Consider the following 25,720-nt stretch of genomic DNA (forward strand, 5'->3'; position numbering starts at 1 on the left):
ATTTGTATGTAAGTCAGTAGAAAAGTCCGAATTATGATCCTTAGCAGATCAATAATGCAGGCTGGAGCAGCTAGTGTACCTGCCAGCATACCCAAACAGAAAAACACTTGGGTCAGATTTGTAATAATTCATTTTTAGCCATCTCAAGTGACACTGATTTACAGTTCTCAAAAAAAATGAAACTCCATTCTCCAAAAATGAAATCCTGGAATTTCTGTTCACTTATTTAAACTCATTCTGTGCACAGAGTACTCAAAAAGAAATCTAACAGCTTTATAATTAGTAAATATGACAAGAAATATAGTTTGCGGCAAATGTGTGTGTGTGTGTGTGTGTGTGTGTGTGTGTGTGTGTGTGTGTGTGTGTGTGTGTGTGTGCACGTGTGCACGTGTGTGCGTGTGCGTGTGTGTGTATGCTCTGTCCAGAAATGACATGATCAATGAAAATCGTGTTTCTCATGTTTTCCAGTATTCTGAGAGAACAAATTCAGGATGTACCAGCAGTTTTCCAGGAAAAATGTACAATCAGAGCTCCTGAACATCTTCTAACATGTATCTCTCTCTCTCTGTATATATATATATATATATATATATATATATATGCACACACACATATATATATATATATATATATATATATATATATATATATATATATATATATATATATATATATATATATATATATATGTATATATATATATATATATATATATGTATGTATATTATATATTACATATATATATATATATATACATATATAAATTTATATATATATATATATATATATATATATATGGGTTTACCTGAGTTAGTCGACACGCCAGAAGACCGACAAGCGAATCGTGAGCCCCAGAAGATCGACAATTCAGAAGACCGATGCGACGGATGAAAACACCGACGCCGAGGATGCCGACATGGGAAAAGGCTGTGTAAGTATGCGGTAGTGACGGACGTTAGGGTGCGAGTAAGACAAGTGTGGATATTGACGGTCTGTGGGGATAGGGGTGGGTTAAGTGAGTTAGGGTCAGTGCGCGGGTTAGGTAAGTGTGTGGTAGTGATTGTGTTTGGGTTAGGGGTGGGTTGAGTGAGTTAGGGTTAGGGAGCGGGTCAGGTAAGTGTGCGGTAGTGATTGTGTTTGGGTTAGGGGCGGGTTAAGTGAGTCAGGGTTAGGGAGCGGGTCAGGTAAGTGTGCGGTAGTGATTGTGTTTGGGTTAGGGGTGGGTTAAGTGAGTTAGGGTTAGGGCGCGGGTTAGCTGAGTATGCGATAGTGACGGACCTTAGGGTTAGGGTTTGGGTTAGGGTTGTAGATAGTTGTGTATGTGAGGTTTAGTGTAGGTTTGTAGGGATTTTGGTGTGCTTGTGTTGTGTGTGTGGTTTTTGGACAGGGAATGTGTTTTGTTTGTTGATTGTTGTGACTGTGGTGTGTGCAGTGTATGAGGTTTCATGTTTGTGTACCATCGGTTATTTCGTTGTCGGGCATGTGGGGTTTCGTGTTTTTGCACTGTCGGTTATGTGGTTTCAGTGATTGCGTTGTCGGACTTCTGGCGTGTTGATTATGTCAGGTAGAACCATATATATATATATATTTATATATATATATAGTATATATATATATATATATATATATCTATATATATATCTATATAGATATATATCTATATATATCTATATATATCTATATATATATATATATATATATATATATATATATATATATATATAGTTTCACTTCAGAATGTCGAGTTACTGAAAACGCGAACTTCATTTGGTCAAGACCAAATGATCGAGTTTTCAGAAACTCGAAATTGTGAAGTGTTAAAAAAAAAGACTTAAATTTAGTTTAATATAAGTTTTTTGCAGGGGGGGGGGAGTCCCCTTGCACCCTCCCTACTTCAATATACCATCTCCGTGAACGCACTATAGCAAGGAAATGGGAAATCTCCCATTCTGCACTTTTGCATGCAGCACGGAATGGGAGCTTTCCCTTTTCCCCACTATACAGCGATCTTGGCGTTGGTATATTTAAGTAGGGGAGTGTGGGCCCCACTGTAGAAACAATGTGTTTGACTTTTTTTTTATTTCAGTTCGGAATTTCGAGTTTTTGAAAACTAGATCATATGGTCTTGACCATATGAAGTTCGAGTTTTCAGTAACCCGACATTCTGCAGTGAAACCATATATATATATATATATATATATATATATATATATATAAATAAATATATATATACATATATATATATGTGTGTGTGTGTGTGTGTGTGTGTATTTTTTCTTTTAGTAGACACCTTCCTCTTAGAAGGTTGAATTTGATAAGCACGCTTAAATGTCCACTAACACACTAATATACTGGCAGTGCTGTTGTTCTAGGAGCAAAATGGTGCTATAAGACTAACCTGACTTTAGAATGGAAATTTTACAGTACAGTACAGAAACCAGAAGAATGACATAATTTAGCTTTTACTCCAATGAAAAGACAATGTATGTGCTCTTTAAGCTGAATCATAAAAGGTGTAAAAATGGAATTACTGTAATTTAGCATTCATTGAGTTTCCTTTCAATTGTTTATTCATGCTTTGATTACTCATGTAATGCAGTGCAGAGTCATGGGAGAGACAGACCTTATCCTGCCACTCACTGGGAGCAAAGAATAGAAAAAGGATGCACACACACACACACACACACACACACACACACACACACACACACACACACACACACACACACACACACACACACACACACAAAACTCACATGTAATTATGGACAGTTCAGAAGATCACCAAGTCATCTGCAGCACATCTTTGGAAGACAGAGTAGAAAATACAGATTTCCAGAAGACCATATTCTCATAATCTAAAGAAAGTACCTGCTTAACTACTAATCATAGAATACAAAATGAACTCTTCTTTATATGATGGCTTTTAATTGCTAGCAGATATACAGACAGCAGCTAAAGTTTTTTTTAAAATATCCCAAACCACATCAATTGGCTTCCGTTGACAGATGGTAAGAATATTTTCCTCCCTGCTTATGGATATACTGTGTTAAACTGGTACTCTCTATGGATTAACACAGTGACTGGTTCAACGTGGCTCGCAGAATGATGTGAGATCTTACGTGTTCTTACTATTTATATGTTGAGGTATAAGACATCCTTACCTGACGGATTTGCTTTTTCTCACTTTCTTGACAGTGGCACTCTTTCATACCCTGAGGACATCCTTACTGGAGAGAAAAGGAATTCCAGGCTGTGGGTAGGTTGACTTGATCACTTTTAAATATAATTTTAAATGTATTTAAGGGGTCTTTCATTTCAAGATCATCAGAACAGGAAGCCTTATGACTGAGAGTTTCACATAAACATAAAAAAATAATTACTAGAAAATGGAAAACAAAGTCAAAACCAACTGCATTTTAAGAACTGAATATTGTAACAGAAATAAAAGAACTGGAAGTGAGATCTTTAGAAAAGGGTAGGAGCAAACTACATAGAAAAAATGGAATTGTGGGAACAATGCATGAAAATTAATGTTTTGGATAACGGAGAGTGGGATTTAAGAGAAGGCAGGAATTCAATAATTTATGTATGGATTGATTTATGCAAAACAAAAACATACACAATGTATAATGTTTGTAATTAGGAACATGTTAATATGCTTTCCTTTTATATGAATGTATGTTTGCCTGTGTCTTAAATGATAATTCAATAAAAGTTGTTAAATAAAAAGGTAGACACATTGTTGTTATTTTAATATCCTAACATACTTGGTACGAAGCTAATTCCAAAAGCAGAGCAACTCAGTTATTTATCTGCTGATGAAGGTTTAGTTCCTTTAACTGGGTATTTGAGGTATTGTTCTGTGAAGGAACAGGAGGTCAAATAGGGTTGGATTTTTCCTGAATTTAAAGGCTACTCAGAGATCTCCATACAGAAATCTATAAAAGACTGTCCACCTCTCTGTTCTGTTAACTAAGATTTTTGAGGCCACACATTAGTTTTAGTTATGAATGTCTGAGGTCTCTCAAGTTGAGTAATCTGGTTAGACAAATGCTTGTCAAAAGGGGCATTATAATCAATAATGGGTCTGATGAGATATGAGTAAAGGGGACTTAAACCTTCTTTTAATGTAGTGGAGATGTCTCTGGAAATTATATGAGCTGAGGTTTCCTGACCTAATGCAGAGACTTGATGGTTAAGGAATTAACAGCAAGAGTGCCTAGCTCACTTTCAATGGTTTCTTATTTGTGAGGTGTGTCACATATATGGTATGTGAAAATGTTTTGCTTACCAAAATGAACTACTCTATATCTTTTCATATTTAATTTTAGACCATTTGTCCTTGCACTGACTTTTAACAAGGTGTAGCCAATGCTGGGGCAATTGTGAGTCAGCAGAAGATCAACAATACCCAATTTGTGGTCATCTGCAGACTTTGATAACCATAGGCCAGGAATGTTGGATAATAGCCTGAGAAATAGATGCTAAATAGGAGTGGGCCCAACACCACCACTGGTACCTTTTTTGTTTTCAGTAGCACCTGTGACTCTAATCCCATACATTCTGTCAAATAGTCAGTTAGCTATCCACTTCGCAACTTAAGGATTTATATTCAGAGTTGCAAGTCTGTCAATAATGCCTGCATGGGGAATGCCTTGGCCACATTCAAATAAGCTGTATGTATGGTACAACTGCTATCTACTGCTTTGGTTAGTTTTTCAAAGTACATAAAACATGCATACAGTACAAACTTAAAACTAAAGACTAATAAACGGTGAAAGGAAACTTGTCAACCAAAGGCTAATTCAAACAAGTGTGCCAGTAATCCACACTTAAAGCCACTTAAAGAAGGACAAACTTGGAGCCAGCTAGAAAGTAGATTATACAGGAAAGGACTCTGGTGATTAAAGGCTTCACAACCAGAGGACTCCAGACTGCATAATCGGACAGATAAAATATAGTCTGTGCCAGAGCAGTGAGTTTGGTAAAGCCTATATCTAGATAGGAGGTCCTGTGAATAGGACAGGACCATCCTATGAACAGCTAAGTACACCAAGGCAATGATCTTGTATATAATCTGCTCATTAAATGGCAGCCAATGCAAACTCCACCAGATTAGGGCAATGCAGTAGTACCTACAAACCCAAGTTAATAAGTGAGCTGCAAAGTTTTGCAATACCTGTGAGTGTGCAAGCTCAGAGTTTAGGAGACCTATATACAAAGCATTGCAGAAGTCAATATGGGAGAAGATCAAGGAATGGGCCACATTAGGAAGGTTGCAAATTAAAATAAGGGTTAAAAGTGGGCAATGAGTCAATCAACATGGAAGCAGGAGTACAAGATAAATGACCCTTTATAGGAACTTAGAATTGAAGGAGACCTATGTTTCAGATATGATATGCATGTGGGGGAGCGCTACAGAGAAACTGGGAAAGAAAGCAGGGAGAGTACAGGATTCTGGAAAAGTCACACATACAGGGAAGCCAACCAAGCAGAATGAAGTATTAGTGAGAGAAGCAGTAATGGCCTGACAAAAGCAAATGAAACCAGTAAATCACATCAAGTTCTCAAGTGCTGTGGCCCTGTAAGTAGATGTGTGTATTAAAAATTAAATGAGATACCCCACCAACTCTGCTACGGGGGTTACAACAAAAAAGGGAGAAAGACAGAAGTTGTATGTTGAGAGCTGACATAGACAGTGTACAGTGTAGGGGGGTTGCATCCAATGGATTGGGCAAAAGTACAAAGGCAAATAATGGAGGAATATCATTTCCTCTGTGATGATAGAAAATGTGGAAGGTGGGGGTAATGAACTTACCTTACAGAATTTATGGGTAGGTCAAGATGGAGAAGCAAGAAAGAGGTGGGTATAATAGTTAATGCAAGTTAAATAAAGAGATACTCAACATAAGAGAAAGTTAGAACAAGACATAGGTGACTGTAAGGGTAAGCTAAAGGAAAGAATCCGGAACCTGGGAACTACCTACATACCAAAACAAAAAGATAGGGAGCTTTCTTAGGTCCTTTATTAAGACTGTGAAGGGATGCATTTGGTATATTATATGGTAATTACTGCAGTGGACTTTTAATTTCACCCATAACCCCCTTCTAACTTTCTATCTCAGACTTAACATTAATGTAAGCCTGTTTTCTTAATTATTAGTTAACTCACAAACTATTAGCCTTTATCTTAACAGTTAGTTAACTCACAAACTATTAGCCTCTATCTTAGCAGTTAGTTAATTCATAACCTATTAGCCTTTACTCCCATTGTGTTCTACACTGCATTATTCTAGCTGTCTATACTTCCATTTCGTTCTCTTCTTCCACATTTTTCTGTGAACTTCTACTCCTTATGGAAGTTCTTTATTTAATAAGTTCCTATTCTTCCATGTTTTTGTAACTGTACTCCATCTTTCCACTTGTCCTATCTGGCAATTATATCCTTTTGTGTTCTTCTACCTGGCAAGTAATTACTGTCTTCCTTCATCCTTCAAATCTAACTGCATGCCCTTTTATTTATTTTTTCATTTGCTTCCCTCTGGGATGGATGGTCTTGTGGTTATTAGACTATGAATACAATCATGACCAGGAAAGAAGAGCAGAGAAGCTGGAGCCATCATACTGTGAAAAATCCAATCACAGTTGTCGGAATGGGTCAAACCAGCTCAATGCATGGAGTAGAAACAGCCAAGGAATCAAAAAGGAATCATACGTTCCGTACAGCAGGCACACAGTACATTATGCTGCAACTTCAAAACAAGAAAAAGCACAATAAACTCCCAAATTAAAGTACTTTTCCTCATGTTGTATAGAGCTAGAGTTTCCTTATTTATTTCTTGGTTGACATACTGTGGCCAACTCGAGTTATATTTAATCCCTACCTCTAACTCTGGCAGGATATGGTAACATCACCTAGCCAGAAATGCAACTATGCTGAATACAGTGAATGATCACATCCCCGGACTTATGTGCCATACCCTTACTAATCAGCTATACAAGGAGAAAGGATGTTCTTATAATACATGGTGACTGAAGATCAGTCTGTTGCCCACATAGGTTGCCACGTCACTAACTACCAGATTGATTTTCAGGGGTGCATTGTCAAAGTGATAGTTACAGGGAACATCATGCTTACCAAACAAGATTATTATGCATTTTTAGGTGTTTTGTTTTAATATATTTTATGACATCAGCTGTTTGTTTTGAAAAGCCCTTCTTAGAGGATCTCAGTGTCCTCTGGAGAGTTTATGATGGCAACAAGTTTATAGTCATCTGGAGACTTGGTCGGCCATAAACCCTCAACATTAGCTTTCACCTCTGAGGAATAAATGCCAAACAGAAGTGGCCCAAGGACTGAAGATGAGGTACATCAGTAGTGAAAAAACAGTTGGAGGAGGAAGAGCAGCCCACCCTAATTTCTTGGGTTATGTTTGAGAGAAAAATTGCTATCTAAGGAGTTACACAGGGATTAACATTTAAATAGAAGAGGTTATCAACAACACCTGAGTATGGGATGGGCTTAAACCTCTTTGTCAAGTTCTGGTTGATTTAATCAGGGGCCAGGGTTCTTTAAGTTTAGCAAGAACACTTTTGACATCTTAAGAATTAATTTTTTTTAGTTTTTTTTTTTTTTCATTGTAGATGCTGTATATATTATGGACCTACCATATGTATTTATTTTTAAATGTGGCATTGTATTTACTTTGGAGTGGGACAGATGCATCTATGCTGCAATTCACATATGCATAGAATTTGGCGGTAAAAGATTCCACGTACAATGCAGGGTCATCAGATTGCAGGGGAATATTGAATTTATCTAAGTCATCACTCAGTTTTATTAAATTAGTCTTCACATAATCTGTAAATGCTAAGGTATTTGAAGATGCTTCTGGCATCACTCTTACTGTGAATGCGACTGATTTATGGTCCAATATGACTTGGAAAGAAGAACAGAGCTGTTCTATATTGTTGAGGACCTATGGTTCATGCCCCGTCTGTGGCATGTGTTGGTCAAATACATACCAAAAGGGGCATTGTACTCAATGACTGGTCTGATGAAGGTCAAGTATAATGGAACAATGACTTCCTTGGATCAGTATAACACACCCTTGCTTGTAAGATGCACAACATAGAATGATTGCCTAACTACTGTAGATACATGACGGTCAAAGGCCAAGTCACTGACTATATTTGCCCCACTTCCTGATCACTGGGTCTTCTCTTGGGTTGTGCAATCAATGTGGTAGTCCCCAGGGTTAGCAGGCTTCCCAAAGTGTACTGTTATGCATTTCTTGGAACTGACTTTAAGACTGTGGCTTTGGCACCAGCTATTTGTCTGTGTTAGCCCTTCCTGGAGGGTATTAGTGTCCTGAGTGGATTATTTGACTGCATATAGTTTGCTACTGTCTGCAAACTTGAACAGCCAATGGCCATTGATGTTAGCCTTTACCTTAGAGAAGTAGATAACAAAAAAAAGTGGACCCAGCAAAGATCCTTGTAGTACTCTGCTACTGACTGACCTCATTGTGGAGGTGGACTCCCCTATCCTAACTTCTTGGGTCCCATTTGTGAGCCAGCTGGTTATCCAGTGAGTGACACAGGAGCTTACACCTATTTTTGTGAGATTTTCTACTATGCCTGAGTGGAGTATTCTGCCAAATGCCTTGGCCAGGTCGAGGTATGCACCAGTTTCCCTAATTCATTACTTTGGTGACTTTCTTGAAGATGTTCACAGGGATGAGTAGGCATGACTTGCCCTTAACGAAAGATTTCTTATGTCATTGTTAATCATTACCATGATGATCCTTTTCATAGCTTTGCATATGAGACTAGTCAGATTTATGAGTCTGTACTTACCAGAGTCCATAGAGGGTCCACCCTTCTGCAGAGGGACGACAGGTGCAGGTCTCCATTCATGTGGCACAGAGCCTGTCTGGAGGCTATGGTTAAATGGTGATTCTAGTGGTCTTAGTAGGTTGAGTTTCATGCTAGTTAGGAAGTATCCTGGGATATTATCAGGACCCAATGATGCAGTGTTCTTGGCCTTACGGAGTGCATTGAGGACCTCTTCCCTAGTGATACTTGGTGGTGTTATGGTCAATGGTATTTTCTGAGGTACTACTGGGGGGACAGAGAGGTAAAATTGGAGCAAAGTGTTGTTTGCTCTTGGCCCCTTAGCTCTCTGAAAGTATTTCCAACTTAGGCATGCTGTCCTCACTTCCAGATTTAAGGAGGCATTCAAAAGATTCTGTTTCCTGAAGGGTTTTAATGTCTATTCTTTACCATTCAGTCCTGCACATTCATTAGACATTAAGACTGCATTTTTATATTCAAATATTAATTAGACCAGAAATTTAAACCACAACCAAATTATTAGCAATCAGTATAATTTTGTGAGTTTATCTGTGTCTCATGATCACTCATAGCTGGCTTTTCACCTTGAAACTTCTGTCCTCCTTTGCTACTTTGCATTCCCATCAGTTCAATATATATAACAGGTATTGGACCTTGGCAAAAAGCACAACACTGGGATATACTGGACAAGGGCATTGTGAGAGCTGCCGCTGAACAAATGAAAACAGTTGTTATAAATTTTGGGCTAGACTCTTTAGGCCCATGGGTATGATCTAGTTGGAAGAGTTCTAGGAGGTGGCTTCCAATCTTATTTTCAAAACTAGATAGCAATTGAATATTTGTGTTCGGCCAGTTGAGCCTGGCTGAAAATGAAGTTTATTACTGTCCTTTCAGTGTTAGTGAGAACATATATAGACTCTAATTGGAAGGATGTTAGGCTACTAACCACTAGAGCACTTTCTAAAAATGGCATGTTAATATAATACTAGACTGTTATGATATGAATCTATTGCCTCTTGCTACCAACACAACTACTGGTACCAAGTTCTTTGTTTAAAAATGTATGATGCAAGAAGTTACTATATGTTATCCTGGCTAATTAATTACATTTCTTGTAATAATAATAATAACAATAGTAATAATAATAATAATAATAATAATAATATCTACTCGTGATGACTGTTGGTGTTCTAAACTTACTTGTACATGTGATTGTTCTATCTTTTGTCACAAATTTTTTGGTGTGTTACCTGTGTTTATTATTGTTACTGATTGCAATAAAAATAAAAAAATAAATAAATTTGACAAAGACAACTTCAAAAGGCTACCTTGCACATCATGACATTATTTAAACAAAATCACTATATTGTGGAATTCTTGAGTATGCTCCGACTAGTAGCAAACTAAGAACATTCTCACAAAAAATGGAAATAAGAAAAGTCCAACTACTGATGGATGACTAGTAATAAAAAATGTAATGTACAAATAAAATTTTAACAACATAAAAAACTATGATGTTACTTTATAGAAAGGATTATTTTTGACTGCTTTTATTTAGAATTATAAACCACTACATATTAATAGTCTGTATGATTCCTTTGAGAAACTACTGTACACAAAATAAATTCTGTAAAGCCATTTTTATTGTAGTACATGATTTAACAATGAATATTTTTCATTCATTCAATCATTATCCAATAGTTGTTTTATCACTTTCAGGGTCATAGGAGAACCAAAGCCTATTCAGGCAAGCACAGAATGTAAGACAGAGAATTAATCCTGTCTGGGTGAGATTCCACTCCATCACAGGACCCACAAAGACACTCACTCTGACACTGTGTACATACCTGTGGGCATTTAAGAAGACTGCCAGTTCACTTAAGTGTGTGTCTTTGGGACATAGAAAGAAACAGGATCAAACAGCAAAACTCTGTGTTGACAAAGGCACAACACTCAGATTTTGCACCGAAGGCATCCCACCTTGGAACTGAAAAGGATAACCAAGACTTATGTAGCAGCTGCACTAATCACTGTTCTACTGCATACTTTTTATAACTAAAATTTAATTCATTCATCAGTCATTCATTGTCTAATGTATTTGTCCTGGTAAGGGTTAATGAGGCAGCAAGCTGAGCAGTGTAGACCAAACTTCCATAGCCCCAGCAACAGTCTCTGGCACATCCTGTTTGATCCCCAGATGTTCCCAGGCAAGCTGAGAAATATAATCTTTCCAGGACTTCCTAAGTCAAAACTATGATTTCCAGGCTGCCTGTGCTTAGATTGCTTCCTGTACGAAATAGCAAGAGATATCCTTCACAAGTGACCAGACTACCTAAACTGACTCCTGTTAACACAAAGTAACAGTGGCTATACTCTTAGATCCTCCTCTGTCTATCAAAAAGAGTGAATACAGTTACCCTGTGATGGAGCATCATTTCTGTCACTCACATCATCCAGTAAAAACAAACAAATAAGTCAATATTTCAATCTTTCAGTCACTTGTCAAGCCTCAAGACCATTGGTGTGGGTGGAGAAACTGACTGGTGAAATGGCAGCTTTGTCTTATAACTAACTTCTCACTTCGTTACCACAGTCCAGTGTTCACAGTACAAACCCCAGCCTTTTATATACAAAATAATGCATGATTTTAAAAACACTCATTCAGATACACTAAATCATTTCTTTATTTTCTATGGTTTATAAGTTCCTATATGTTGATCCGTGCCTTGCCTTCTGAATAATGTCAAACCCTCTTCTGTGTCACTCTTGTTCCTCAAAAAGAAAAAAGTCCTCTGCTGGTACTCACTCCAAAGACCAAAGACCTAATTTTACTCCAAAATATCAACAACACCTGATGCAGGGATACATTACTCACCCGCTGTCTCCATCATCTGTGGAACAAGCTTCACTTCATTACTAGACAGTTTAAAACGCTAGCAATATTCAAGATTCAATTTGAAAAATGGAAGAAATCACATACATTCATATCAGGAGTCATAAGCTACATATTTCTAACTGCCAGAATAAACATCGTCACATCTCAGGCCTGTCTGTTTCTTCTCTGCTTTTCTTGCCTTCCCTTTCATCCCGCTTCTCCTTATTTCTCTTCCCTGTATCATAATCCAAGTTGAAAATATTTTACCTGTATGTAACAAGTGAAGCCTACCTCCTACCATCATCTTTTGAACTACTGCTTCACTTTCAAGGTTGATTCTTCCACGGCATTGTTGGCTAAGCCTACAATGATTGGCATACTGTTGGCTAAGTGTAAAGCTATGCATCACAAAAATAAAAAAAGAAATTAAGTCACGGATTAGAAAAGGCATTGCTAATGCATGGAAGTTTTAGCTGAAAGGCACAGTTCTAGACTTCCGTAGTAACAGCCTCCAAACTGTGCATTTCAGTTAAGAATTTCTGTGTTAATCATACTAGTTTAACCAAAAAACAAGAATGGAGCCAGCAAATGGTGATAGAAAATATTGTATTGAAATTAAAGCATCACAGCAAATACAGTCAAACCGGTTTCGGCTGGTAAATTACACAGCCTTCATCAGTGTATTCAAAGCTAATAGTATTTGCAAGCTGTTTAAATATACAGACATAGAATCTCATTGGTGGAGTAATTATAAATATTCATTAAGCCCTGGTGGGAAAAGCCCACCTAGCTTGATGATCCACTTTTTTTCTCTACTATTTAAAATATCATGCCAACCAGTTTTATTCCTCCGATCACCCTGAATTACATCAATAATTGTAAACAAAAATATTGCAGATGGATGTGACAACTGGTGTTTATATAAAGCATTAGTCATCTTTTTCTGTTTGATATTGCTATAATGTTCTGAGATTCGTAACCTAATGCACCTTGAGGTTTGTCCAATATAAAATGCACCACATTTGCATGTTGCCATGTAGATGGCCCAATCATTGCTGCAATTGCAAAAAATATTTATATCAAAGACCTTTGAGCAATTTCTACTGGAAAATTCCTTGGTGGTGCATATATGTTTGCAATTTACACAATGGCCGCAAGGAAAACAACCATACAGACTGTGTCCAGAAATAGTAGTTTGTATTTTGTCCCTGAACCTTCCATCTCCAGTTTTATAATGGTTAAAATAAGATTTCAAACTTTTGCCATTTCTGTATGAAAGCATACACTTATCAGGGATAATCCTAGCAACTTCTGGATCACTCTGCAGGATGTTCCAGTGTCGCTGTACAATCTTAACTAGACCATTGGTGTTCCATCCATAAGTGGTCGTAAGTCTAAGTGGTTTAGATGATGTGGTGGACTTCTCCTTATACACAAGCAGCTGACTACGTTCCATGTCTTGAACCTGGCTTTTGGCATTTGCTATAATACCTTCCTTGTAACCTCTTTGTTTGAATCTATGTGTGAGGTCCTCTGAGTTCTTACAATATGTTGAATGTTGTGAACATATCCGTTTAGTTCTAATAAATTGGGATTTTGGAATGTTCCCGGCTATGTGTGGAGCATGATAACTTGTAGCATGTAATAATGAATTATACTGCGGGAACTTCCTATGTGTCTCAGTCTCTAGTGTACCATCCGAAAGTTTGTTTATGGAAACATCCAAAAAAATTATTCTGTGGGTATCATGTTGTTCTGTAAAACCTAAACCCCACTCATTGTTGTTCAAATATTGTACAAAAGTGAACAAACTAGACTCAGTTCCCCTCCACACCAACCAAATATCGTCAAGGTATTGTCTCCAAATGTCCATGTCTGAAAGGAAGATGTTTCTTGTAGAATCATAAATTAACTTGGTTTCGACATAAGCCATAAAAAGGTCAGCATATATGGGGGCAAAAGAAGGCCCCATAGCCGTACCCTTGATTTGCCAGAAACAGTCATCCTTGTAATAAAAAACATTACAGGTGAGGACATATCTTGCCATGTCAACCAAAAATGTATTGAATGTAGAACTGTATAGACCTGCATGGTCCAACCAATATGCCAAAGCCTGGAGTCCAGCTTGATGTGGAATATTAGTATATAAGGCACATACATCAAGCGTGCATAAGAGCCAATCTTCTTCCAATTGGGTGTCAGATATGATTTGTAAAAAGCTAGTGGTATCATTTAACCTGGAACGAAGGAATTGTAACAAAGGTTTGAGATGTTTGGTCAAGAACAGGGATAAGGGTTCAGTTAAATACTTTCTGCCAGACACTATGGGTCTTCCCGGTGGGTGTGTAGCATTTTTATGTATTTTTGGAAGAAAATAAATATATTGTGAGTTACAATCCTTAACTGTTAATTGTTGAAGAGTGTCTTTGGAAATTACACCCCTGTCGAAAGCATTCTTGAGAAAACATTCAATACATTTGGTAAATCTATGTACGGGATCCATAAGCATATGATTGTAATATCTAGTGTCTGACAACTGCCTGCGGGCCTCACTATCATAATCAACCCAATTCTGTACTACAAGAGCACCACCTTTGTCTGCTGTTGTGATCACGATTTGTTTGTTTTTCTGGAGTTCCAGAATGGCTTGTTTCTCACTAAAAGTGATATTATTGTGTTCCCATGCCAAGTTTGAACTTTGAAAATGAATCTCCCTAAGAACACTGTTTTGAAATTGGTGAACCACAGTGTTCATAGGTGGGGAAAAATTAGATTGATGGTATGTGAATTTCCCCTTCCCAAAGTCAAGACCAGAATCCCCAAAAAACATTTTAAGATTGATTAATCTACAGAATCTAGACAAATCTTGTGCAAATACATCCTCAGAAATAATAGCACCAGGTATGAAATTAAGGCCTTTATTCAATATTTTGACATGTAGATCAGACAGAACATGGTCAGACAAGTTTAAAATGTTAACAGTGCTTTGATTTAAGTCCCTAACGCCAACTCCAATAGTCCCTGTACATTGTGTATTTTTCTTGTGTTTACACCCACCCCGTCTGTATGTGCTCCTAAAGGGGCAACCCCCGAGCTTCTTTTGGGTGATGGTGATCCTGTCTAGATTCTGTAGATTAATCAATCTTAAAATGTTTTTTGGGGATTCTGGTCTTGACTTTGGGAAGGGGAAATTCACATACCATCAATCTAATTTTTCCCCACCTATGAACACTGTGGTTCACCAATTTCAAAACAGTGTTCTTAGGGAGATTCATTTTCAAAGTTCAAACTTGGCATGGAAACACAATAATATCACTTTTAGTGAGAAACAAGCCATTCTGGAACTCCAGAAAAACAAACAAATCGTGATCACAACAGCAGACAAAGGTGGTGTTGTTGTAGTACAGAATTGGGTTGATTATGATAGTGAGGCCCGCAGGCAGTTGTCAGACACTAGATATTACAATCATATGCTTATGGATCCCGTACATAGATTTACCAAATGTATTGAATGTTTTCTCAAGAATGCTTTCGACAGGGGTGTAATTTCCAAAGACACTCTTCAACAATTAACAGTTAAGGATTGTAACTCACAATATATTTATTTTCTTCCAAAAATACATAAAAATGCTACACACCCACCGGGAAGACCCATAGTGTCTGGCAGAAAGTATTTAACTGAACCCTTATCCCTATTCTTGACCAAACATCTCAAACCGTTGTTACAATTCCTTCGTTCCAGGTTAAATGATACCACTAGCTTTTTACAAATCATATCTGACACCCAATTGGAAGAAGATTGGCTCTTATGCACGCTTGATGTATGTGCCTTATATACTAATATTCCACATCAAGCTGGACTCCAGGCTTTGGCATATTGGTTGGACCATGCAGGTCTATACAGTTCTACATTCAATACATTTTTGGTTGACATGGCAAGATATGTCCTCACCTGTAATGTTTTTTATTACAAGGATGACTGTTTCTGGCAAATCAAGGGTACGGCTATGGGGGCTTCTTTTGCCCCCATATATGCTGACCTTTTTATGGCTTATGTCAAAACCAAGTTAATTTATGATTCTACAAGAAACATCTTCCTTTCAGACATGGACATTTGGAGACGATACCTTGACGATATTTGGTTGATGTGGAGGGGAACTGAGTCTAGTTTGTTCACCTTTGTACAATATTTGAACAACAATGAGTGGGGTTTAGGTTTTACAGAACAACATGATACCCACAGAATAATTTTTTTAGATGTTTCCATAAACAAACTTTCGGATGGTACACTAGAGACTGAGACACATAGGAAGTTCCCGCAGTATAATTCATTATTACATGCTACAAGTTATCATGCTCCACACATAGCCAGGAACATTCCAAAATCCCAATTTATTAGAACTAAACGGATATGTTCACAACATTCAACATATTGTAAGAACTCAGAGGACCTCACACATAGATTCAAACAAAGAGGTTACAAGGAAGGTATTATAGCAAATGCCAAAAGCCAGGTTCAAGACATGGAACGTAGTCAGCTGCTTGTGTATAAGGAGAAGTCCACCACATCATCTAAACCACTTAGACTTACGACCACTTATGGACGGAACACCAATGGTCTAGTTAAGATTGTACAGCGACACTGGAACATCCTGCAGAGTGATCCAGAAGTTGCTAGGATTATCCCTGATAAGTGTATGTTTTCATACAGAAATGGCAAAAGTTTGAAATCTTATTTTAACCATTATAAAACTGGAGATGGAAGGTTCAGGGACAAAATACAAACTACTATTTCTGGACACAGTCTGTATGGTTGTTTTCCTTGCGGCCATTGTGTAAATTGCAAACATATATACACCACCAAGGAATTTTCCAGTAGAAATTGCTCAAAGGTCTTTGATATAAATATTTTTTGCAATTGCAGCAGTGATTGGGCCATCTACATGGCAACATGCAAATGTGGTGCATTTTATATTGGACAAACCTCAAGGTGCATTAGGTTACGAATCTCAGAACATTATAGCAATATCAAACAGAAAAAGATGACTAATGCTTTGTATAAACACCAGTTGTCACATCCATCTGCAATATTTTTGTTTACAATTATTGATGTAATTCAGGGTGATCAGAGGAATAAAACTGGTTGGCATGATATTTTAAATAGTAGAGAAAAAAAGTGGATCATCAAGCTAGGTGGGCTTTTCCCACCAGGGCTTAATGAATATTTATAATTACTCCACCAATGAGATTCTATGTCTGTATATTTAAACAGCTTGCAAATACTATTAGCTTTGAATACACTGATGAAGGCTGTGTAATTTACCAGCCGAAACCGGTTTGTCTGTATTTGCTGTGATGCTTTAATTTCAATACAATATTTTCTATCACCATTTGCTGGCTCCATTCTTGTTTTTTGGTTGATCTACTACATTTGGGGGCCGTGCATTACCCACGCGCAGGAGGAGGTGTCTTTGCTGAATCATACTAGTTTATCATAAGAGTTTGCCAGGATCTCTTATACTACATGTAAAACATTTATTTTTAAAGACATAAAAATTACAATTCACTGAGAAAGAAATGGCAGCCCAGTGCATGGAACTGCAGGCTAACCATAGGTATGAGTCTTAGGGGTTTAAAGAAACATAATTAGTATTGATTTACAATGTATACCAGTGCAAATATATGAAACAATCAATTTAACTAATAAACTCCCTAAATCAGCACAGATAAGATTTAAACCATATCACAATGGTTTGTTATGCAGACAGTAATAGCTACACTAACTTATAATGAACATGTACTGCAACATATTTTTAGGACAAAATCTCTTAGAATCAGAAAAGTAATTATAGCTCATACCCTTCTCGACTTACCCATCAGTAGAACAAGGACTCCTCCTGCAATGTTCCTTGCATGCTTTGTAGAGTCCATATCACTTCCCAGTTTTATACATGGTAATGTGGTCAGGACCACTAGAACGGCAGGCAGCCCCATAACTGAGGCAAAGATCATTAATGCACGGCAAGCCTGGATATGAACTGTAAAAGAAAAATGCAGAAGGTCATGTAGTCTGCTTTCAGCAGTGTCCTGTAATGTTTACTATCAAATGTCAGGTAATATACAACACTGTAAAATTCTGTAACATTTTCCTTTTATCATCCAGTTTACATTACTTTTGGAAATATAACTACTTTAGACCAAAATGGACTGCATGTATTTAGATACTAGGTTACCACTAACTAGCACCAGAGGTAAATAAATGTATGTAAAGACTATCCATATGCATAACATTGTTTTCTTTCTTGATCTGAATTATCTGCTGCTTTGTGTTAAGTTAAACTAAAGCAAATATTGAAAATGCCTTTTTTGCTTCTAGTATATCATGAAACCATTTTTCTCCATTCTCCTGTCAAGAAGAAATTCTAGTCAGAAAAAAAAATCACTTATGGGGAAACTTTACATATGGTGTCAATGTATTCTGCGAGACAGAAATATATATATATATAGACATCAAGATGATTGACTTGGCTGCTTTTTTGCCAAACCATAATGCTACATCAGAGGAGAAGCCAAAGTAGCTCCAACTGCACTTGAGAACAGATTGAAGTAGTTTGGGCACATGCACAAAAGCAGAAGAAAATATGTTTAAGAACATTCTTGACTGGCAGGAAGAAAGAGGAAATGTGGGCATCCAGCAAAGAGGTGGATGGGATTGTGTGAGAGAAGAAGTGAGACAGTTAGGCATGAGCATCAAAGAAGGTGGAAGAGTGGCATTGAAATGAGAGATGGCAACAGCTGACACCATACCCTGATCTCATTTACAAAATGGGAAAAAGGGGATGATGATATCCTAAAAAAATGTTCAGTGAACAGCCTCAAAAATGTATTACTTACCCCAAGCTTTCAGGACCTCAGAGCTAATTATATTAAGTAAAGAGGTAAAGGGGAAACCCTCTTACATGAGGATGGAGTCCCCAGTAATAACTTTTGCAGTTTTAAGCTCATTTTTGGAGCATGCTATAGGACTGTAGTTCACAGAAAAGTTACGTGATAAATGTGTCAAATCCCAGTACTTAAATAGAATATTTTACATAACTTTTTTTTTCAGAATGTTACACATTTTGACAACAACAAAAAAAAATTGTTTTCATTTTTAGTTCTTATATTCATTGGTAAGTTCTTGGCAACCAGACTGCAGACTATTACAAAACTAGCCAAAAACATAAAAAACATGCAAGCATAATGAAAGTTAAATCATTTTGCATTTGCAATATGTCCTATAAAATGTATCCATACAAACAACGGGCCACAACTGTATTTAGTGTAAAATTTTAAATGCAGAATAGCAGTAAAACATCTGTTTATGTTCCCTAATCCCTAGTCTTTAGTATCCTAATCCACATATCTATACAACTATCTTAACACATTTTCTCTTCTCTGTCACTTTCTACTTTTAATACTACCATTAAATACATGACACCTATAATCTACATATTACCACCACCTAGCTATAAGATTCTAACTATATCTATCTTATCTTTAAGTTTAACTCTCTAATTCTACCTTCCCACTACACTTGCCTTTCCCTTTTTCTACCCCCCCCCAAAAAAAAAAGAATTGAGCTGTATTGTTAAATATTTCCAGCTATATAATTTTCCTACATGCTAATGTTCCATTGTTACTGCAGTGTGCCTTTTTACAACATATGTGCTGTTTAGATAGTTTTCTATATTATTTCACGTGCTTTATAAGTAATTATTTCCTTACAAATTCATATAATTATTTTCATGTAACTTAGAGCTTTTCTCCCAGGGCCTCCACTGAAACGGGGTTTCAAGCCTGGTGGACTTTCCCTGTCAACAAATGTCAATAAATAATAAATAATAATAATAACAAATAATTTATATATTAAGCTGAATTATGACATATAGGAATGCTTATCGTTGCTATCACTTTCTTAGGAATTCATAGTAGTAAAATGCAATAACTTTCTTGTATAGTATTTATTGATGTGCTGCAGGCTACATTTTGGAGATAGTATGCACTTGTTTGCTGCTTTGAATGATAGAAGCAAAAGAAGATGGCTGTGCCCATCCTGGGGGGGGGGGGTCACTCCCAACTGCATCCATTATGCTTCAGGGCAAGCAAAACCTTACCTGAAATACTAAACAGCAGTGCAAAGGAGAATGTGGGCTGTGATTGCTAATCAAGTGAAGATAGCCCTTGCTGCCACATGCAGAATGTGTATGCAGGGGGCCGAGGGGCAGGGCACAGGAGGTTCCTGCTTACATCCCCAATAGAGGAGGGGCTAGGGCCATAAAAAAATATGCCTTCATTAGGAAGCTGCCTGTATGATAGCCTTCCTAGGTACCTCTCACCCAGTATGGTACTTGGTACAATTTTTTTGTACAAGAAATAAATGGACTGTGCTTAATAGGAGTGGTCTTGATGGTTGGTATAGTACAGGAGCAAAATAATAAAGGAAAAAAAATGTATTGTACAATAGCTTTTACAGAAAAAAAAAAAAAAAAAAAAAAAAAATATATATATATATATATATATATATATAAAATGTGTGTGTGTGTATATATATATATATATATATATATATATATATATATATATATATATATATGTACATAAATATATATATATATATATATATATATATATATATATATATATAATGTGTGTGCATGTGTGTGTATATATATATATATATATATATATATATATATATATAAAGATATATATATATATATATATATATATATATATATATATTTATATAAATATATTGTTTACTAGCTATAAATCTGTCCATAAAAATCTGAATCACTGATGCTAAATTACAGTTGTCAGGCAGAAGAATGGTCATTCCCACCGAGTGAATATTCAGAAATGTAAATCTGCCACAAACTATTTGGGTGTGTAACTTGGGTACTGCTTATTGCTTAGCATCTACCCCTAAAATGTCAGAAAACCACTTGTAACCATTTTTCAGAACTATTTTACTATCTGTCTGTGCAACTCTACCAGAGTAAGGCAGAAAATTTCTCCTGTAAATCTCACTGCTAAATGCACTATAAATATCAGTATGGTATATCTGCTAAAATCCAGCAACTGGCTGACACGTCTCTTGATAGTTAAAGAAACTATTGCCACTAATACTCCAAAAACATATACAGAGCTGCATTTTAAAGCAATTTACTCTTGGGGCAGGGCAGTATGAAAGTGAAGTAAAACTTGGTCACCTTGTGATAGTTTGCAAACTACTTGTGACTTCAAACAATACTGCCTCATCACAGTGTCACCATTAAGTAGAAATAAAAATTGCTGGGCCACTCAAGTCACTGCAGGATATTCAGTGCAGACTTCTCAACCAATTGGGGACAAATTTTAACAGAATCAGGGATAGGTCAAGAAAAAATCAGGGACAATCAGGGACACTTTTAAAATATTAGTGCTATTAACTTGAAACATTGACAGAATCAGAGCATATGAATTAATACATAGTTTCTGAAGTAAAAGAAGTCTATAACTCTTAATTATTGTCATTATTGATTAAGTGTAATTCACCACCTTTCCTCCAAAAGTCACTAGTTTTAGGAGGGATTAAGAGGGACAGAGCTAAAATTTGAGTCAAAATCAGGGACGTCCCTGAAAATCAGGGACAGTTGAGAGGTATGATTCAATGAATAAAACAGAACTAAGGCATGCCTCCATTCCTGCAGGCAAATACAATGATAATGCAAGGTATAGAACCCATTGTAGAGTTCCTGTGAAGCAATACCCATGGTGCCTTTTAAATCACTTCTCTGGCCAATTGGTTATTGACAGGAAAATAACCGAGCAGACAGGGATTAATAGCTGTGCATGTCCCCCACACAAATGCATGCAGTTAGCAGGGAAATTGCATCCCACTAGACACAAAGGTTTGTGTATTGCTGCACACACTCTCTGACATTCCAGCATCATATGAGTGGCACAGTAAGACTGTCATTTCACACACCTCAAATGTGTTCCTTGCAGTCATGATCTCTGATACTCAGAGTTACATCAAATTTACAGCAACATTACCTAACATCCTAGAACAGTACAATGAGGTTGTGAACATGCTCCACTAACCCAGGGCCATTGACTGAATATAAACAGAGCAATAAAGTCACCTCTGGCAAAGTCAGACAGAGGTATATCAACTAGAAGGGGTGTCATTCGGTCAACTGCCACACAATGTGTGCAGAAACTGAAAAGAATCCTGAAGATCAGAGCATCTTTCCCTGGCAGTGTGCATGACAGATCTGTATGGAAAATCAGTGTCCTATGACACAGTTTTATCACAAAGATGATTCTTGTGGGATACTTAACAGGTGAGCATCCTGCCCAGATAAATGTACTGCTGAATCAAAAGAAGAAAAATGCAGACATGACATGTATTATCGTTTTATAAAAGACAGTGGTTACCCTCCAGAACTCTGTCTATGTCACAGCCTCACTCCCCTGCACGGAAATCACAAAACGCAGCAAGAATATGACAGAGTGAATGTTTATAAATAGCTAATTCAGGTACCTGCAACATCCAGGGTTGCTTTGCAATACCCACATACAAAACATCTTAGATAATCCCTTTGTGTGTAGTCCCACACAGCATGATAAATCCAAGCATGGTGGCCTTACAGTCTGTGGTGTAGTAGGGCTACAAAAGAACACTGGACAGTTGAACCTAACTAGCCAAAACGACCTGATGGCATTAAGAATCAAGAAAAGGAAGAGCACCTGTATGCATAAAGCTGGCACTCAGAATATGCTCATGTGCAAGCAATAAAACAATATCTTGTATAAATATAGGTGCTATAACAATCCATAACTAGTATGAGTACACAGTACTCAGAGAGACATGACGTTCACTTTGCTACAGATGTCATGATGTTATCAGTATAGGGTTTACTAATACATGGCATCCAGAAATACCTCTGCTGTTACGTTTTCTAACAGCAGACATGAGAATTATGATCACTAAAGGCTTTGCAGTGAACACAGCATACATCACCAGAGACACACAAGTAGAACAGGTATTGCTAAGCTTGTAAAGATAAAAGGATCGCTTTATAACCTCAAAACACTGAAATCTTGAGTTTCAGTATCTCGAGACCATAAAGGTGAATTTTCAAAATAGTGAAAATGCATTATCGCGAATTTGAATATCTCAAATTCACGGTTATGACTTTACACTACATTACATGCGGTGTTTTGTGGGGATGGTGTCCGGTGTCATGTGTGGATTTAGGTAGAATTTAAGATAATTCAGTGTTTTGTAAGGGTTTTGGGTGGGAGTTTAAGTGTATGTGACTGTGTTTGTAAGTTGTACGTGTGGGTTAGGGTAGGCAGGTGAAAGTATGAATGTGTAAGTGCTGGATGTGTTGGTGTTTGTATATGTGTGATGTGTGTGTGTTTGTGCGAGGGACTGTAGAATATCTGGCTGTGAGTTTACTTTCTTTTCCTGTTTGTGCGATCTCGGAGTTAGTATATATAAGCCGGGGCGCAGCCCCCACATGGGGGGTATATGGGGAGCTTTTCCCTCTGCTTATTTGTAGTGTAGGTTTGTGGATGTGTGGTGTTATGTTTTTGTGTGTTTTTTTATTTTGTACTGTGGATATTATGGTGTATGTGTAGTATGGTGTATGCAGTGTGTTTGGGATTTCAAATTTCTTGGTTTTGGGCTGCCGGTGTTTTGTGGATTCGCCTTTATGGTTTTGAGATACTGAAATTCGACATTTCAGTATTTCGAGATTATAAAGGGGAATCATATATATATATATATATATATATATATATATATATATATATATATATATATATATACACATATATATGAGCAGAGGAAGCCATGACCCATTGCTGCAAGTTCTCATGGGACTGTACAATTGTATGAATTGGTAAGGGCACAAAATCTGTTTTGTGGATGTCTTTACTTTCCCTGGTCATCACTGCCCTCATTTCAACAGCTGCTATGGCTACCTCCCTGCTGTGGTAGAACCCTGTTCTATGACAGGTGAATGGCTATAATGACTACCATTGTTGGATTCCTCCCAAAAGGAGACGCTGTCGGCAGTGGTCTCCTGTAGTTCTCTAAGAGCACTAAGATAGAATGTCTAAATGTACCATTGCATCAGCAGTGGGACAGGAACTACATTGTTGCATGTGGCAAGTGCCATGTCCTTTGAGGACTTGTGCTTCCTCACCATCTGTCTGTAGTCATGAAGAAATATGTACACCCATCTAGGTTCCCAAACCATTGTGGGCTTCCCCTCAATCATTGCAATTTAGGTGGCATGTGAGCCCTAGATGTCACAGGCAATAAGGAAGCAGTGTGTATTTGTAAGTAGGGTTGCAACTACATAGCATGTTCTGAAAGGCCTGCAAGCCAAGCATGTGAGGCATGAAAAAAGGAGATTTTCAGTAGATATTACATATGTATATACACATACATGCAACAGGTGTGAAATGGCATGCTTACATATGCAGCATACATGGCCCACGCAGAAGTCTGATGCTCCAGAGACCATCTGAATTATTGGATGCCATTTTCATTGGCATCATTTAAGCAAAGTTTTCATGAACACCCATGAGAACCAACACATGAATGTGAATTTCAGCTACCTGTTGGAAGGCACAGCATCAGTTCTGTCTCCAGCAGCCAGGGGCAGTTGGTAGCATGACTATCCAGTGTAAACAGGAATTCCTTGGCCTCAGTCAAAGGTGGCACTGTGACACAACCCCCGTGGCATGACTGACAACCTCAGTATAGTTTCTTAGGTTGCTGCATGCAGTCACACACTCCTGTGGCACAGCATTGCCAGGCCTGCATTTCATGGCTATAGTCACCAACTATGTTCACACCATAGATAATATTTGCTCAGATAGAATCCCTTTAGCCATGTTGACCACCCTGTTCCAGTAGTGACATGCCATATTGGCAAAACCCTCAAGAAACACCTCAGTTTTTATGCACTAAAGTTATGCCAATGCAGGCTGGAACCTGCCATAACCTATAAGACAGCATTTTTTGCAAAGAGTTGATGATACCAGTTAAATAGTATTTCAGAAGCCATACAGAAGCAAACATTTAACCAAATCAATGAACCACCAAATTTCGCAGACTATAACATGTTTATCAGTCATACAGTCATGTGTCTTAAAATATGTAGTTCCATAGTGTATCATGTCAGCTAACAAATATGCTTATCCATCTATTACTTCTCAGGTTATTACACATTAATTATGTTAAACATATATGAGGCAGTAAATCAATCCTAATAGCCAGAATTCACAAATTAAGTGCTACAAGTTACTGAACAACTGTGCACTTGTATGAATTTAGCTATGACACAAATCAGTATATTGTTGCTATATCATCATTATACAAAGATATCTACGTATAAATGGACAAAGTCAAACTATTAATGCCCAGGTATATTGCTGCTTCATCTCTGTAATTCATGGAGAGTCAATATTCAAGCAAGTACAGTCAAACTGTTCAAACATATAAACTGCAGGTCATGTCACTACAAATCATTTATACAGGGATAGTGACCGCACAAATAGACAAAGTCTGCTGTAACAAACCTCATCATGCAACTCTTGCAAGAAAAGCAACTCAGTGAGCAGACACCTATTTATATGTGCCACTGTGTCTTACAGTATTAAATGAGCCTCATTTCCAGTAAATGCAATGGAATCACATTACTCAAGTTTGTGGCCAACAAGGTTTTGTGTGTAGTGTTCTATACATGCACATTGGTGAAATCTGTAATACTCCACAGAGAAATACAAGAGCAGTTACAGAGGCACAGAGAGTAACCAAGTGACATGCATATCATGTGCTTAGCAATTTGTTCATTTATAGCAGAAGATATAACTCTGCCACTTTATTCTTCCTTGGATAGTAGTTTATACTAAGACTTGTTGGCATTCCCAGACAATATG

General features: G+C 37.3%; 1 protein-coding gene across 1 annotated transcript in view; it reads right to left on the minus strand.

Annotated features, from left to right (window-relative positions):
* The window catches only part of CLDN11 (claudin 11), a 281,242-nt gene that overhangs the window by 196,091 nt on the left and 59,431 nt on the right, over positions 1-25,720 (minus strand). Inside the window, exon 2 of the mRNA XM_044070062.1 lies at positions 17,608-17,772. Coding sequence (XP_043925997.1) covers positions 17,608-17,772 — 165 coding nt within the window. The remainder of the gene's footprint in view (positions 1-17,607; positions 17,773-25,720) is intronic.

The sequence above is a fragment of the Protopterus annectens genome, chromosome 4.part1 (genome assembly GCF_019279795.1).
Source record: "Protopterus annectens isolate FY-2018-M chromosome 4.part1, PAN1.0, whole genome shotgun sequence".
Taxonomy (NCBI): domain Eukaryota; kingdom Metazoa; phylum Chordata; order Ceratodontiformes; family Protopteridae; genus Protopterus; species Protopterus annectens.